An 18190-nucleotide genomic window follows, 5' to 3' on the forward strand; every position below is an offset into this window, starting at 1 on the left:
ACCACTGAGCCATCCGTCCAGCCCCACAGGCAGCAACCGAAACATGCTTACTTAAGTGGACACTTACTCAACAGTGACATCCAGTGGCACAATTAAAATCCCAGCGTTTTACCACAGACCTTGCTGGGTTTTAAACTGTTGGTGAATGGCACTTAAAAACCCTGGCTGAGGAAACACAGTTGCTTTGCTTATGCTAACAGTTCTGCAGTCCCTCTTCTTTCTTCTTGCATTTGGCTCTCAGTGCCTCACACTGAGCTGCTTCCTCAGGTCAGGTGATTAACTGGCCAGTGATGGAGCAGGGAGGGTGGCAGCGACGGCCAGAAGATGCTTGTGTCATCTCTGTGCACAGGGCCCATCTGTGGGGAGTCTCCCCAGGGGAAGGGCCGTACCGATGACGTCATATCCTGTGGAGTCAGCATGGAGCAGCCCAAGGGGCCATTTTATCTCCTTCTTGCTAACAAGGCAACTGGGGCATAGGAGGAGGAGAAAACCGAAGAGGCAGAGTGGGACGCGAGCACAGCGCATGCCAAGTCCAGAGTCCTTGTGACTCTGCTGTTCTTCCTTCTCTGAAATTTAAGCACAAATGTGTGCTTTGTCCTACAAGTGGAGGTTGGGTTTTGAGGAAAACCATCTTTAAAAACCCAGGACAAGAATTCAGCATCAGTTTATATGACATAGGTGCAGAAACCCAGCATAGAACTTAGCAACTAGCATTACATATGAAGAGCTCAATAAACGCTAAGCGAACTGTAGATGTATATCACATTCTCCACTCAGTGAATGGCAGCCATTCGCCATTCTGATGGCAGATGTTGTGTGCCTCACGGAAGGCAATTTGAGGTTCTGTCTCTCAGCTGCTGAGAGGCTCCTCTTAGCCTTCTTTCCTCATCCCTGAAAGAATATCACAACCCAAGCACTGCTGTGTGCTGTTGCAGCCCCCTCTCACCTCCTGAACTTAGAAAGGTTACTTACCCTCCGCATGCCTCAGCCCCCTCAGCAGGGGGGATAATAACACTGGGGGTCAGGGTTGAATGAGTGAGTATGTGCAGAGCACTGAGAACAGGCTTTGACCTTCAAGAAATGCACAGGAAGTGGAGACTTATTATTAAAGCTCATCACCACCACTATTATCATCACCATCATTGCTCCATCATCATCACCACTACCACCACTATCACATCCTCACTACCATCAACATCACCATCATCCCACCACCACTATCATTACCATCATCGCCCTCCCAAAATCACCACTGCGACCACTGTCACATCATTACCACCACCACTACCATCACCATCACCACCACCATGAGAATCTAAGAGAGCAGTTAACTCTTACATTGCCAAGTCCTTGGTTAGTCTTCTAGAATTCTTTAAGTTCTTAGTCAGGGTCTTTGCAAGTAATGAGAGTAGATTTAGAAGGAATTGAGTGCATCCCAGGTAGTGTGGCTGTAGACATAGATTTAGTATCTTTTCCTATTGATTGGGCTGCAGAAGAGAAATAATGATCTGATTTGAAAGAGTCAAGTTGGTAGAATATTATAGTAGACAAGAGAACATGCCCTGTAGAGTCGATGCTTTACTTGGGAGGTAATATTGAGAAGTTATGGCAAAGATCTCAATGGAGAATTTACTCATTGGCCAATTGGAATGAATGTTGACCTTGTTGCGTGGTCAGTAGCATTTCAGAAAACATTCATATATAAGATATATATGCATACTTAGCAGTCTACTAATTATTGCCCTGTTTATTTAGAATGCTGGTAGTCGTACAGAGATATTCAGTTTTTGTGATTTATTGTTGATTTCTAGTTTTTTCAGAAAGTCGAGGAATCAGGCCTGGAATCGGAAGGAATTTTTCGACTTTCAGGATGTACTGCCAAAGTCAAGGTACTCAATGTTCTCTCCCTTCCTAAAAGGTGTAAGCTAGTCTTAGTTTTCTACTGCTGTGAAGAGACACGATGACCAAGACAACACTTAGAAAAGAAAGCATTTAATTGGGGGCTTGTTTGCAGTTTCGGAGGTTTAGTTCGTTTTCGTCACAGCAGGGGCATGGTGTGAGAGCATAGTGGCACTCATGGTGCTGGAGCAGTAGCTAAGAGCTACCTCTTGATCAGCAGGTAAAGAGGGAGAAAAATTGGGCCTAGGGTGGGCTTTTGAAAACTCAGAGCCTGCTCCAGTGACACACTTCTTCCATCAAGGCCACACCTACTTAAATAAGACCACACCTCTTAGTCCCTCTCTAACAGTGCCACTCTCTGGTGACTAAGCATTCAAATAGATGAGCCTATGGGGGGGCCATTCTTACTCAAACCACCACAGCCCAATCCCAGTGAGCATCATAAATCTAGTGTGTGGCTGTCATTATTCCTTTGATAGTATTACATGGCTTGCCTTAATGCTCTTCAGTACCTCTGATTATATGTTTCTTCCATGCTGGAATTCTTAAAACTTAGAATAATGAAACATTACATTAATTCACCATCAAAACTGTTGCATGTCTTCTTTTTGAAGTTTGAAGCGCCTATCCCTGTTTGGGGGATTAACCTCTTCAGTTTGCTAAGTGTCTTTGGCCTTTGAAGTCATTGGGCCCATTTTCTTCCATTACCAATTGATCTCAGCTGAGAAGCATTCTTTGGCTCTCATTTTGGCTGAATTTCTTCTAAGAATTTGTAGCAATGCTCATAACCACAGGAATACTCACTCAGCTGTTCTGAAACCCAATTCCATTTATGGAAATGTCAGCATCTACAAATAACACCAACACGGCAATGTGAATCTGTTTGCGTTTCCTTCTTATACCCATACAGAGACAAGCTCTACAGAACAGTAGAGTCCTTGAAGAGAAAATCTTTTCTGATATATTTCTAGTAAAAAATCCCTTTGTGCTTCCTGATGGGCACACACTGTGAAGAGTTCACGCCTACCCTTTAGTTACCCCATTACACTTGGTGATGGGCCTCGAAAAGAATATTCATGTGGTGATGAAAAAAATGAATTTGATTATGATAGACCCATGAAAGAAAATGCCAGAGACAGAAAGGCATTCCTTAATTAATTCAGTTGAGTCCATGGTTGGTGGATTCTATTCCTATGAGAATTGTCAAGGTAGATATGTAGAAATATGACAGGATATTTTCTGAATGGGAAGATAATAAGTAGGCCATGTCTATTGGATCCTCCAGAGCAGAGATGGGTTGGCATTGGAAGAGAGCCAGTATCATGGGCTGTGGTACAAGCTTGTCAGTTCCTCCTACACTGGGCAGAATAGGGCAGGCCTGGACCATCTGCCTGCTCAGCCACAGGCTAGGTTTTCATCAAAGAACGCAGCAGATGTGGAGGAGTGACCAGCTGAGAGAGTCAGCTGCCTGAACCTCTTGTAAATGAACGTGGCAAATTCTCATTGGAAGGGAGATCTGAAGCAGGGTGGGCTGGAAGTCATGACTCCATTTGGTGAGGAGTTGGGTCAACATGAACACGATTTCATTTGGAAGGCAGATAACCTGCCAGTGGCTCCTGAAGCGATTCTAGCCTGATTTATATCATGTTTTATTCTTAGGCATGCTTCTGGGGGAAATGCCTGTAATAATGAAGGTGAAAACTAGGACCCCTTCTGTTGTCTTAGGTGGTCAGCTGAGTTGGAGACCCCGAAGACTCAGGCTTCCTAACCAGAGTCAGACTCCATTCCCCCAGCCCTCTCTTTGCACAGATCCTCTGTCAAGAGAAAATGTTCTTATGTGGCCCTGGTTGAACGTGAGAGCAGAGGTTACTTTTCCTCAGCTAACCGTTGTGTAAAAACTGCTACCCAAAGGCTGATCGCCCTGCCAACGTGTTCTCGAACGCATCCCCAAACCACATTTAGGGCAACATCTTGCCCTTAATGAGTTTGATGGTGTGTCAGCCCATTTATTCTGCTGCTTGTTAAGCCAAAAATTCAGTCCAGATGTTTTCATAGTTCTGGTTTCAGGAAAGCGAGCATGGAAGAAATCTGGGCCAGTGAGCAGAAACCAGGAGATGTGGTTAGAGAGACAGACGTGATGTGGTGCCGGAGCCTTTACTTCCCTCCTGTATTCAAACCTTCAGTGCCTGTGTTTGTTTCGATTTGGATCTGTGATGTCATTCTCTGAACCACACTTCCTACGGAACATGCTTGGGAAAGACAGTTTTTAAGAATCCATTATAATCATTCCTGATTTGTGCCAAGTAAATGACACCAGCCATTTGGGGGATGCTGATATCGAATGGTCCAGCCTTGGCTTTGCCGTCCAGATGATTAGTGAGACTGACAGGGACTCAGGCCTGAGAGGAAGCCGCTCCACCAGAGCCAAACAAAGACATGACGGCAAAGCCAGTTCTCAAATCTGAGGCCCACGGCTCATTTGGAACCAATTTACTGCTTTGGAATGTTCAATGTTTTTTTTTCAAAACAGCACAGAAATTTGAGCCAAACATTGGGACGTGTTTGAGGGAAGAAGGCAGACTGTTTGACATGTTAAGATTTTTGATTCCCCTGGTTTCCATTGTTCTGAGGTGATTATAGATGCTTTGCAGTTACATTACCTTGTGTGTGGGTTTCTCTCCCGGAGCTGGTAGCTTCGGGCTAGCTGTTTGCATTTTTGTGAAAACGCTTCAGAAATTGGTATAGTTGTGTTTGTGCTACAAAGAGATCCAAGGACATGACTTTGACTATGCCTGTGTTCTCCTTAATCATAAACAAAAAATAGGATTTTATTGACTGATAGATTAGCTGATGGATTGGTTAACTGGTTGATTCATTGGTCTTTTGAGACAGAGTCTCACCATTTAACCTAGGGTGGCTGCATACTTCTCAGCACCCTGCCTTAGCACTCCCTGTTTTTGACATGGTAGATCAGAATCACACATGGCCCAGCAAGCTTGACGGAGATCTCAGCTGTGCAGGCTCTGGGAGCATGGCAGCATTTGCATCTGGCATGTTGGTGAGCCGATCCTGGCAGGAGCTGGTGAGGTGAACAGACTGACCATGGCGGTCTCTGTTTCGGGCTAGAAGTAGGTTCTCAAGAGAATGAAGCAGAAGCTGGAACAAAGGGAAGGTTACCTGAGTCTATCTAAGAGTCCTCTTTAGAGAGAGCAGTTAGTACCAGTGAGGGAGATGACTGTCCAGTGTTTGAGGGAAACCTGGATGTTCAAAGGCATGGTAGAAAATGAGTGTGACCCTGGTAAAGAAACATGAAGAATGGTTTCCATTGATAACAGGTGAACCAGTAATGCTTTTCTAAGTAGAAACTTACTGTGAGTGGAACTTACGGCTGCCTATTGCTTTAACACAAGTTGCTTGCACGGTGCACCAGACTGTAGACAGGATTGGGCAGGCGTGCTAACATGTGGAAGGTGTGTGTGTGTGTGTGTGTGTGTGTGTGTGTGTGTGTGTGTGTGTGGTCTCTCTCTCTCGCTGTGTCTGTCTGTGTTTGTGTCTCTGTGTGTTTCTGTCTGTGTATTTGTCTCTGTGTGTGTGTCCATGTGTCTGTGTGTGTCTGTGTGTGTGTGTGTATGTGTGTGTCTGTGTGTGTCTGTGTATGTATCTGTCTGTATGTTTGTGTGTCTGTCTCTGTTTGTGTGTGTGTCTGTGTGTCTGTTTGTGTGTGTGTATGTCTGTCTGTGTGTATGTGTGTGTGTATCTGTGTGTATGTTGGCAGAGAACTGCTGAACCTACTCCAGAAGAGGTCATTACTCTGCACACTGCAGTGACGTCAGAGTTACTTTATTAGGACACTTCATTTCTCATTCCACATGTGAAGGAGTGGAGAGCTGGATGTTCCTGGTCTGACTTACAGGCAGAAGTGGGGGTAGCAGAAGGATTATGACAAAAGGAAAATGAGTTTTGTCAAAATTGAGCCAAGCAGTTATGGTGTGGGGGCTGTGGTATCCCGCCCAAACCACAAAAATGAAGCTGCGGACTCAGTTAATAACGTTTAGATTTGTGCAGAATTAGCTAATTGTTTCAAGATTGCTCCTATTTTCAGGATGCCTTTGGAAATGCTTTTTTTTTTTTTTTTTTTTGGTTTTTTCGAGACAGGGTTTCTCTGTGTAGCTTTGCGCCTTTCCTGGAACTCACTTGGTAGCCCAGGCTGGCCTCGAACTCACAGAGATCCGCCTGGCTCTGCCTCCCAAGTGCTGGGATTAAAGGCGTGCGCCACCACCGCCCGGCTTGGAAATGCTTTTTAAAAGCTAATTCACAAACAGGTATTTCATCTCTTAACCATGCGGGAAGGTTAGTGTTAGCAGTTGCTTAGGCATCTAGTTGCCAACACATAGCTTGTGTAAGGATCGTGGGGCAGGAGGACATGGCGTTCGGAGTCACTGCGTGCTGACTGTCTCCCTTGCTTTGCAGCAGTACCGCGAAGAACTGGATGCCAGGTTCAACGCTGATAAATTCAAGTGGGACAAAATGTGCCATAGGGAAGCCGCCGTGATGTTGAAAGCGTTCTTCCGAGAACTCCCCACCTCCCTCTTCCCCGTCGAGTACATACCTGCCTTCATCACTCTGATGGAAAGTAAGTGAAGAAGTTAAATGTGCTGGGACTAAGATCGAAGGTCGATGCAGCCTGTGTGTGTGTGTGTGTGTGTGTGTGTGTGTGTGTGTGTGGCTTCTCTTTGTGTGTGTGTGTCTGTGTGTCTGTGTGTCTATGTGTGTGTCTCTGTGTGTCTCTGTCTGTCTGTGTGTGTATGTGTATGTGTGTGTCTGTGTGTGTGTGTCTTTGTGTGTTTATCTGTCTGTGTATGTGTGTCTGTGTGTCTGTGTGTGCATGTGTGTGTCCTTCTCTATGTACACACATAGAAGCTGGAAGTTGACTTCAGGCATCTTCCTCTACCACTGTCCCCTCTCCATTTGTTGTTTGTTCTGACACACGATCCCTACCTGAACCTAAGCTCACCACTGTGTCTAAACTGGCTGGCCAGCAGGCCCCAGGGATCTGCCTGTCCCTGTCCTCTAGCATTGAGGTGATAGGTGTTTGCTACCAAACCAAGCTTTTTATCTAGGTGCAGGGGACCCGAACTTAGGTCCTTATGCTTGCATAGCAAGCACAGTGAGCCCACCTTCCAGTTCATTTCTCACCCTTTGATTTACTGCCTCACACATGTGTCCTTGCAGGCTGGCCTGAGACGGGGTGTGGCATGTTCCAGAACTAGAGCTCTGTGTCTCATTCCCCCATAGCATCCACAGTCCAGTTGCCCTGAACCCTGTACCAGCTTCAGGCCAGACAGCTCAGGATTGTCTATTTACCTCTGCATTGAGCCTCCATCATCTTACACTGACGTCCGGGAATGCGGGCCACTTCCCCTTCCTGAGTACCCCGGTCTCTCCATCTGCCCGCTCTTGTGCCCCCTCCACTGCGCTAGGTGCCTGTTTGTGCTTTTCAGACACTGTCATTGTCACCTGTAGGACTGACCGCCCGTCGGCCAGACACTCACTGCCCCACACCAGATTTCCCGATTTTAGGTAAAACATTCAGAACCCTGGTCCTCCTGGGAAATGAGCCCCACAGACTGGTTTCCTCCTCATTCTGCGTTGATACCCACCAAAGGGTTTGTCGGAATGAGCTGGCGGAGCGGATTTTGTTATGGGGGGACCCAATTATGTCAGGGGACCCAAGCCTCCCACGCCAGAGCTGCTCGGAGCTGCTGGGCAGAGGGCTCCAGCAGGCAGGCGTTTGCTTTATAAGTGTAAGGACCTGAGTTCAATCCCTAGCCTGAGTGTGAAACACCTGGCATGGTAGTGCACACTTGCAACCCCAGTGACAGTGACAGGAAGATGTAGGGTAGAGACAAGCAGGTCCCCAACGTGCTCTGGCCAGATAGTCTAACTTACCTGGTAAAGTTCCAGGCCAATTAAAGACCCTGTCTTAATGAAAGGTGAGGACAGCCAAGAGACAACCCTGAAGGTTGCCCTCCGACCTCCACATGTGAATGCACACACACACACACACACACACACGGACACACACACACACACACAGACACACCGGAGTGCGAGCTCTTCCCACCATCATCCCCCACCCACAGCAGCCAGCGCATGTCCCTGCGAGGGAGACAGAAAGAGTTCACAGAGGCGCTCGTGCTTCTCTGTAGAACTTGGAGAGGGAAAAGCATTTCACTCCCGGTGATCGATGTGATACCAGCCAACTCTGCTGGAAGCTCAGAGTTCCGGCCGGTGACCAGTCAGGGAATAATGGCTTTTTGTTTCCCCCCTGAAGAAAGCACACATTGCGATGAGATTTTGTGAAGCCACGAACATATGTATGTGCGTGCATGTGTTTGTGTGTGTGTGTGCGCGTGTGTGCAGGAGTGTCTGTGTTGGACTACCTTCTTCATGCTCTCAGGGAGTTCCGAAAGCACAAATTACTTACCACTCATGCAGTTATTGGCGCTTTTCCACATTGCTGGTTCAATAGAGGACCAGAGAGTTCATCAGCCAGACCTAGGTATGTCCATGAAAAACATACTGCCTTTCTGGGAAAATAACTTCAAGAGAAAGAAAGCTCCATGCTAGGATGCATTACATGAATTAGCCACACATTTTTAACAAGACAGTGTGCGGCCGAGTTACGTCAGTGAAATGAAAATGGAAAGTTTACCAAATCAGACTTTAATTGTAAAGGAGACCTTGTAGTGCTCTGGAATGGAAAGAAGGGCTGCCACATCTCATTTGCTCCTGCGCCTGTTCTCTTTCCCTCCGAAGGAGTCTGGGATGGATTGCATCTGAGGACAAGGCTCTCAGCCTCCGAGTCATCCAGAGAAACAGCGTCTCATTTGTGCTTGGTACCAGACACACTCTTCAGAGGTCCTGCGACTTAGGCACGCTCATACCAATTCACATTAGTCTTTTCAATATTACTCTAGGCCTATGATACGTTCTTTTTAAAAACTTGACATGGCTACCTAAAATCCAAGTGGATTATGCTGAGACAGTGTGACCAGATCAGTGAATGTGCACCCCCACTCCCACACAGGGGGTGTGCACTTGTCACCAGCTCCCCAACTCCAGCACACACGAACAGCTTCTCCTGTGGCTGTAGGTTCTCACTTGAGGTTTGCATTGCTGTGATGCTCAGTGCTTTTACGAACAACCGATGGCTCCAGCCACAGACTGTAAATTGATTGTAAGGGTGCCCTTCAGCTTGAGAACGCCGCAGGACTCCCGAGCGTCTTCACCAGCAGACCCTTTTTTTTTGTTTGTTTGTTTGTCTGTTTTATTATGTTATACTTTGATGCACAACAGAACACCCCTAACCAGCAGACCCTTTTGAAGAGGATATGGTGAATTGTGAAGGAGAGACTTTGTGGATGCTAGCCCTCTGGCGCCACCTTGTGTCATTAGAGAATAAAATTCTCAACACTCTCCACAACTAACTAGTCACCTCCCTTGACTGTCTCTGTGAGATAGGAAATAAATAGCATTGGTCATAAAACCAATGTGCCCACCCACAAGACAACGGCTGTTTCTAGGTACTGACTTAAACATTGTGTGCACACTAACTTACTCAATCCTCCTCTGAGCCAGCCCTCTGAGCTGCATAAGATTTTATAGATGGTGAAATGGAAGCAAAAAGGGTTAACTGACTTCGTACTAAATGCAGGGCTTGAATCTGAGTCTAGAACATGCATCCTTAGTCGCCATATGCTGCTGTGTCCTTGTGTACGATGTTTATTGTGTCTTCTGTTTGTGGAGTAAGGCAAGGTCTGTGAACACTCTTTGAAAAGGGAGCTGTCATCTAAATCTTATTTAAAGCATCTTCTTGGCTACCTGCCTATAAACAGGCATCATGGGATTGAAAGGGGGTGACAGACTGGAGCTCCTGTCCAAATGAACAAATTAACATTGTTGAGCTCCAAACCGGAGTCCTTCCCACTCAGCTGTCAGAGCCCTCCTGCGCCACCAGATGTTAGCATGATTGCTGTCAGAACACATCAGCGTGGTTCCAAGCATGTGATTATTTCTGTTGTCTCCTTAGGAGGGCCGCACATCAAAGTGCAGTTTCAAGCCTTGCACCTCATGGTCATGGCCCTGCCTGACGCCAACAGGGACACAGCCCAGGTAAGTGTCATCGACCTCATCATCTGTCACGGGGCTCACCTGGGGAAAATAGAAGCATAACCACTCACAGAACCATGTGCATGATGCAGTCCCACTGCCTTGCATGCTCCCAGTATTGTCGTGTTGAGGGAGACACGGAGAATGGAAATTCTGGAACTCTCTTTGACCATTAACATCTAGTTCCCTCAGTCCAGTTGGGGCATGGTGGGTGTCTAAACAGCTGCCAGGATCAAGTGTGGGGAACAGGAGAGGTAAAGATGAGAGGCCATGCAGATCAGGTCTGGAGTCAGATCAGGTCTGGAGTCAGTGAGAACAGTTATCTGCTGTGCAGTTCTGTGACCCCTTCCAGCCTGGTGGGAGAGCACTTATGAGCCTTTTAGGAGAATGTCTGAGATCACTGGGCTACGAGATTCCTAAAATATTCCTGCTTTAGAACAGATACACACAATATAATTTAAACAGTTCTAGGTTTGAGGAGTTTCGATGTCACCTGGTAGAGTCTGGTCATTTTCCAGATGGGAAAAACAACACCCAGAGAAGGGATTTCCCTGCTGACAGCGTGACTGGTGGACCCACGTTCATAGTTCCTCTTCCCTGACTTCCCTTCCTCTCAAATTCATTTCTTTGTTGTATGTTAGTAAAATGTGAACATTTCTCTTGTGGTTTTGAGGATGGGAGTGTGTATATCTTAGAAAGCTGTACGCAGAACAGCAGGCACTTGGAACCTTTGACATGAAACAGAAGTACGATGAGTTGAAAGAGCCCTTGATTTTAAGGCCAGTCCATAGAATGCAGAAAACAAAGATGTCACATTGCTTTCTGTCAGCATGGTTTGGGGCAGAGGTTGGGGGGTGGGGGGTAGATACCTTTCCCCCACAGAGTGGGAACACTTCTGTAACCCCAGGCCTTGGAATCTGAGGCAAGATGATTGTTGAAAGTTTCAGGCCTGTGTAGACTGCATAGTTGGATCTGGTCATCTAGCATGTCCCTACATCATAAAACACAGCATTATCTTACATCCTCAATGCAAGGGTGGGGCCAGCAAAGCATAGACTGTCAGTTTTTAATATCATTCAATATTTTCCTCTGGGCTTTCCATCCTCTTGGTGAAGGGCCAAAGGTTCTCGTAAGTGTCTGCATTTTGGTGGTGTAGTGCACTTTAAAAATCACCAAGCTTCTCTTTTAATGCTTACAAAAGCTGCACACAGACAATTGCTATGCCAGGTAAAGATTCCATAATTAAAAGGCAGTCAGAAGAGCCAGGCGTGGTGGTTCATGCCTGTAATGCCAGTGCTCAGGAAGCTGAGGCAGGGGGATGACAAATTGAAGGCCAGTATGAGCAACAAAACAAGTTCATGAAAGACAACAGAAAGATGGTATGTCTAAAGTCATGCTTTACAACGTTCAGGTGCCTTTGTGCTGAGTATGGAGAGGCTCCCGGTGTTTAAACGGTTTTTCGTTTCTCAAGGAAACAGTAAACTGGTCTCGGCAGTGGGCCTTTCAGTTAAGGGGTTTTTACTTAGAGAATTATTTTTCTTCCTCCACAACAAAACTGCATTTCGTTTTGTTTGAGCTGCTGTGTTTTCTCTCCCTGGTTGATGTTTAATTTCAATATTTGTCAAGCTTGTTTAGTATAAAAAGTAAGTCTGTTATCTGTAGACTCCATGGTAATAAGCCCATAAGAAGGGAATTACTTTATGAAACAGACAGTTGAATTAACTGCTCTCTTTTCTTCTTCTGATCAATTGAAGGGGACATAGGACACATTTGCTCATACTTGTTGTTGATTGGTTTTGCTCTTTTGAGGGACCTGCTACCCAGCTCCCAAATAAATCACACACGGAGTCTTACTGTTACTTATGGATGTCTGGCCTCTAGCTTGGCTTGTTTCTTGCCAGCTTTTCTTAACCTAAATTATCCCATCTAATTTTCACTCTTACTATGTGGTTGGTTGTGTGGCTGGATGGCTGGCCCCTAGTATCCTCTTCCTTCCTTTACGCCTCCTTCCTCTCCTCCCAGATTTCTCCTCCTATTTATTCTCTCTGCCTGCCAGCCCCACCTATCCTTTCTCCTGCCTCACTATTGGCCATTCGGTTCTTTGTTAGACCATCAGGTGTTTTACACAGGCACAGTAACACAGCTTCACAGAGTTAAGCAAATGAAACATAAACAAAAGCAGCACACCTTAAAATAATATTCCCTAACACATACTTGCCTTCTGACCCTTTCCCAGCAACACAGTGAAGGGATGTGGGAATGAGTGGTCATCATCGGAGAAGCCTGTTAGTGGTTCCCAGTAGAGTGACAGGGCTCCCCTGTCTCTTGTAGGCTCTGATGACATTCTTCAATAAAGTGATTGCCAATGAATCCAAGAACCGCATGAGCCTGTGGAACATTTCTACGGTGATGGCGCCAAACCTGTTCTTCAGCAGAAGCAAGCACTCCGACTATGAGGAGCTGCTGCTAGCCAACACCGCAGCCCACATCATCCGCCTGATGCTGAAGTACCAGAAAATTCTGTGGAAGGTAAGTGACAGCTCTGTGGCTGTCGAGTGTCCCTACGAAATATGCTGGCTGCAGGGAGATGTGAATGTCCTGGGAGCAAGCAACTCCTGGAGACAGGAGGAGGAGAACATAGTTCACGGTTGCTTGTGCTTTCCTTGCCCCAGTCTTCCTCATCCACAGGTTCCTCAGCTCTGGATTTAACCAGCCATGACTCCAACTGTCTTCCCAATGTTTTGTACCTGTACTGAACTGTCCTGTCACTAGGCCCTAAATAATACAATAAAGTGATGCCTTTCACAGTGTTTGTATTGGATTGGATATTGTAAATCATACAAGGATGATTTGAAGTATAGAAGATTCGTGCAGGTTATGTTCAAAAACACTATACCATGGCTGAGCATCCAAGGGTTTCAGAGCCTAACGGGTTCCTGGAACCAACTCCCCTTGGAGACAACAGTATATTCTTTAAACGTGTTCTAAGCGTGTTCTCTCTACTAAATGGAAATCCTCATTACTTTTCTAATCTCAAGGACAAATGTCACAGCTCCCAGCTCCAAGATAATGAGGAGTTAAGACAAGTTTCCATAACCAAAGGCTGAATCTGCGGGGATGCTTTTGCTTGGGTGTTTTCATCTAGTCAACCCTTTCTTCTGCAGGTTCCATCCTTCTTGATCACCCAGGTGAGAAGGATGAACGAAGCCACCATGCTGCTGAAGAAGCAGCTGCCGAGTGTGAAGAAACTGCTCAGGAGGAAGACCCTTGAGCGGGAGGTGAGAGCATCAGTGGAACCAAGGGTGGACCACAGCAGATGCAAGGGTAGACCACAGCAGAGCCGAGGGTGGACCACAGCAGAGCCAAGGGTGGACCACAGCAGATGCAAGGGTAGACCACAGCAGAGCCGAGGGTGGACCACAGCAGAGCCAAGGGTAGACCACAGTAGGGCCAAGGGTAGACCACAGCTGGGCCAAGGGTAGACCACATCAGGGCCAAGGGTGGACCACAGCAGAGCCAAGGGTGGACCACAGCAGAGCCGAGGGTAGACCACAGCAGAGCCAAGGGTGAACCAAAGCAGAACCAAGGGTGGACCACAGCAGAGCCAAGGGTGGACCACAGCAGAGCCAAGGGTGGACCACAGCAGAGCCAAGGGTAGACCACAGCAGATGCAAGGGTAGACCACAGCAGAGCCGAGGGTGGACCACAGCAGAGCCAAGGGTAGACCACAGCAGAGCCAAGAATGGACCAAAGCAGAACCAAGGGTGGACCACAGCAGATGCAAGGGTAGACCACAGCAGGGCCAAGGGTGGACCACATCAGGGCCAAGGGTGGACCACAGCAGGGCCAAGGGTGGACCCAGCAGAGCCAAGGCTGGACCACAGCAGGGACAAGGGTGGACCACAGCAGGGCCAAGGGTAGACCACAGCAGGGCCAAGGGTGGACCACATCAGGGCCAAGGGTGGACCACAGCAGGGCCAAGGGTGGACCACAGCAGAGCCAAGGGTGGACCCAGCAGAGCCAAGGGTGGACCCCAGCAGGGCCAAGGGTGGATCCAGCAGGGCCAAGGGTAGACCACAGCAGGGCCATCGCAGGCTACAATCTAGGCTTTCTCTTCTCAAAGGAAGAATGAAGTTATTAAAACACCACATACCTATTGTGGAAATTCTCCATAAATGGAGCACCAGGGTCTTTCTTTTGTGTTGAGCTACATGCTTTGGGGTTAAAGTCCTTGAAATGTCTATCTCTTGAAGATTGTTTGGTATTCGACTTATTAGAAAGGCTGAAATGACTCTCACAAAAGTTCAAAGTCAGCATTTTAGCCCTTTTAGTGATTTAAAGACAATCAAGTTGTCATGGTTTTAATGTGAAGTATCTCCCAAAGGGGGATACACTCACACTCACACTCACACTCACACACCAAAACAACAGAGCCCCACCCCTCTAGCTTGTGTGCCTGGTCGTATGCTCAGCTCTGGATGTGCACGGGACCCTCTAAATCCTAAGAACGTGTGAGCTCTAGACGTTATGCAGTATTTCCCCAACTGTTACCCATTGCAGTGGGTAACCGTACACACAACCCCACTGTGCCCACAGCTCTGACAAGTTCCGAGACAGGCAACATACCGGCAGGCTGTTCAAGCCCCCAGACAAGTCACAAGTAGTTGGAATTTCTTGGTGAGTGAGGCGCATCCTTTTGTACCTAAGTCCAGGATGCAGGCAGTGACAGACACCAGGTACAGGGGCAGGTGGTTAGTCGTCAGACTTAGGCTGAGCTGAGGAACAGGGGCAGGGAAAGTGGAAGTGATGGGAGGGTGGTCAGCTGAAGGTCGCTGTGAGCTACATGCTGAGTTCCGGGTTGATGACGTTCTGAGACCCTGCCTCAAAACAAAACAGCAGGAACCATAAACAGTTAGGAAGTGCGGCCGGTTCCAGCCTCTCACAGCCTTTGGCCTCCAGAAGGTACAACAGGTCCCCACCTCATGCTCTTCCGCGGCTGCATCCTTAGCATTCAGAGCTCCGACAGGTCCGGGTCAGTGGTTTCAGAGTTTCTTACACTTGTCATTTTCATTCTGGAAGGTTGAATGACAAAAGTATGATACACACCCGAGTTAAAGCCAAGGTCGGGCTGCCAGGTAGAAGGGCCAGGCCCACTTCAGTTCATCCTTGGAGCCTTGGTGTTCTTAGCATACAAAATTCCAAGACAGACAATGGTGGCTGTTTCACAGGCTTGTCATTGGGATGGACTCCCATGATGTGTGTAAGATGCATGTAAGATGTGATGCTGGCCACAGTGTGGTAGGAACGCCAGCCATTTTAATGCTTTGACGGTCTACAGAAACAAGCGCCGAGAGACAGAACACTTTAATTCCATTGTGACAGGTCAGGCTTTAATGCTTCACGCCGATTGGAATAAAGAATTAACTAACAGGTTACAAATTCCAATAGTTGAGAAGAGCTAGTGAGGTGTCTCAACCAGTAAAGGGGCCTGCTGTACAACCCTGAAAACCTGAGTTCAATCCTGAGGACACACATGGTAGAAGGAGAGAATTGTCTCCTACACGCTGTCTTCTGACCCGCCCAAACACATACGTAATCAATCAATTAACCAACCAATCAATCAATCAATCAGTAAGTAGGTAAATAAATGAATGTACTAAAAACTCAGAAAAGCAATAGAATAAAATTTAGTCACTGCTGACTTCCACCCTTGGAGAAAAACACCACCAGGAGCAGGGTGTGTGTCCACTGAAACTCACAGATATGTCCACCCCAGATGTTCTGTGCTCACGCAGCAAGTATAAATCCACTCAATCCTCTGTATCCACAGACTCTACATGTGAAGATGGAAAATACTCTACAAATCACTGTTGCCTTGGTTCTGAACATGGACAGACCTTTTCAGTGTTGTTTTTCTTTAAACAATACATGGCAACTTACTTACATAGCATTTCTAGTGTGTTAGGTCCAACAAGCCAGCTTGGAATGACTTGAAGTGTTTGGGGATGATGTATACCTGTACCATTTTCTATAGGATGCTTGAGGATCAGTGGCCTTTGGTGTGTGTGGGTTGTGGAACCAGTGCTCTGTGGATCCCAAGGATGCCTGCATGAGTTCCTCCTATTTTATGTGACTGTAGCATGAAGAAAACACTGTCTGTATTCTCGATTGTGGCTTAAGGAGTAGCAGCATGTGCCCATAACAGTGTGCCCACCTCCTGTGCTTCTTTGTGTGTTCTCTATGGATATACAATAGCTCGTTCAGGCCACCTAGAGGGTGAGTCCCAGATGGTGTCTCATTCATTTCTCTTATGATTGGAGCTTTCATGAATAAACTAGTATATACGACGTCATTGTTTTCACAAGTGAAATACGTTTGCAGTAGAATTTATAGATGAGGAATTGTAGGGTCAAAGGGCATATGCACTTTATAATTTGCTACATGCTAAAATGTTTTCCACATGGCTTATACCAGGCCAAAACAGCATGTACTTATGTTCTTGGGGTTCATCTGAAAGATGGAATGTGTTTTCTTTAGGTTTCAAGCCCCAAGACCTCAAAGGTACCACAAAAATCACCTTCAAGAAGAATGGTAAGGATTTTTGTTCTTTCTGGCTAATAGTGGGGTGTGTGTGTGTGTGAGAGAGAGAGAGAGAGAGAAAATTTGTGTGTGAGAGAGAATGTATGTGTATGTGAGTTTGTGTGTTGTGTGCATGTGTGTGTTATGTGTATGTGTATGTATGTGTATGTGAGTGTTGTGGTGTGTGTGTGAGAGAACGTGTGTATGTGAATGTGTGTTGTGTGCATGTGTGAGTGTATGTGTTATGTGTAAGTGTGAGTATATGTGTGTATGTGAGTGTTATGGTATGTGTGAGAAAGAATGTATATGTATGTGTGTGTGTTGTGTGCATGTGTGTGTTATGTGTATGTGAGTGTTGTGTGGTGTGTGTATGCGTGTGTTATGTATATGTATGTGTATGTGAGTATTGTGGGGTGTGTGTGTGTGTGTGTGTGTGTGTGTGTGTGTGTGTGTGTGTGTGATGATGATGCTGGGCACTGAACACAGAGCACTGCGTATACTAGGCAAGCAGGCAGCCTTCCGTCACTTCTGTCACTGTTCATCTCTGAGATGGTCTCACCGTGTAGCCAAGGCTGGCCTTAAACTAACACCTCCTTCTTGTTCCCATGACCTGAACACACTGATGAGAGGCATGTGCCACTATGCCCAACCCCTGTAACTATTATTACTCTATGTAGTACTCTCTGACCACGTCCACTACATTCTTGGGCCCCAGTCTGCCCGTCAAGCTTGCCCTTTCCAGTCTGCACAGGAAACAATGATACAGGGACTTTTCGGGTGCATGGTTAGGTAGCTGTACAAAGGCACAAAGGTCTCCAAAGTTGTAACACATGTGAGTCTGTTCTGTTAAGAGGCCCAATACTGTTGGAGTATGAACTGGTCTTAGAGACATCTGAGGAGCTCAGAGGAGAGAGGTCTTGAGATGTTAAAAAGGGTGTTTTAGGAATATAGTCTTGACTGCAGTAAGCCATGGTCTCTGTCTGCGCTCCCCCAGCTCCAAAGCCCTCCATGTTGATTCCCTGACATAGTTCTTGATGGTGATGTTAGGATGTAATATAAGAACTGACCCCATTTAAAAATACTCTGCTTTAGTTTCCTAGGGCTACCATAACAATGTACCATAGATGGGATGGCTGAGACAATAGAGATTTATAGTCTTCTGATTTGGGAACTTAAAATCCAAGTCAAAATGTCAGTAGAGTGGGTTTCTTCTGAGCACTCCTCTGCTGGCCTTTGGTGATGCCAACAGTCCGTGTCAGAGGTATCATTCTAGTCTCCACAGTTATCTTCCTGTGGTGTCTCACTGTGTGCCCTGTGTCTCTTCTCTTTAGAACACAGCTCTCACCAGAGTAAGATATTTTGGTTTGATTCCATCTTTACTAATTACTCTACTCTTGAGCTTATTTCCAAATAAAGTGACATTCTGAGGTTCTGGGGATTAATACTTCAATATAGTATTTCAAGAGACCAGTTAACATAGTGTTCTAGGATGTAATTTGGGTTCTGTCAGTTCATACACAGGTGTATACATGTGTGTGTG

The 18190-nt window shown here is 46.5% G+C and overlaps 1 protein-coding gene across 5 annotated transcripts in view; it reads left to right on the forward strand.

The window, feature by feature from the left end:
* The window catches only part of Arhgap28 (Rho GTPase activating protein 28), a 174205-nt gene that overhangs the window by 143160 nt on the left and 12855 nt on the right, over positions 1-18190 (forward strand). For all 5 annotated transcript variants that reach the window (XM_052750170.1, XM_052750171.1, XM_052750172.1 and 2 more), the window contains 6 exons: positions 1812-1889; positions 6370-6532; positions 9992-10074; positions 12403-12600; positions 13236-13349; positions 16609-16662. In XM_052750170.1, coding sequence (XP_052606130.1) covers positions 1812-1889; positions 6370-6532; positions 9992-10074; positions 12403-12600; positions 13236-13349; positions 16609-16662 — 690 coding nt within the window. The remainder of the gene's footprint in view (positions 1-1811; positions 1890-6369; positions 6533-9991; positions 10075-12402; positions 12601-13235; positions 13350-16608; positions 16663-18190) is intronic.

Source organism: Peromyscus californicus, unplaced genomic scaffold (genome assembly GCF_007827085.1).
Source record: "Peromyscus californicus insignis strain IS unplaced genomic scaffold, ASM782708v3 Scaffold_21__1_contigs__length_65335640, whole genome shotgun sequence".
NCBI lineage: Eukaryota > Metazoa > Chordata > Mammalia > Rodentia > Cricetidae > Peromyscus > Peromyscus californicus.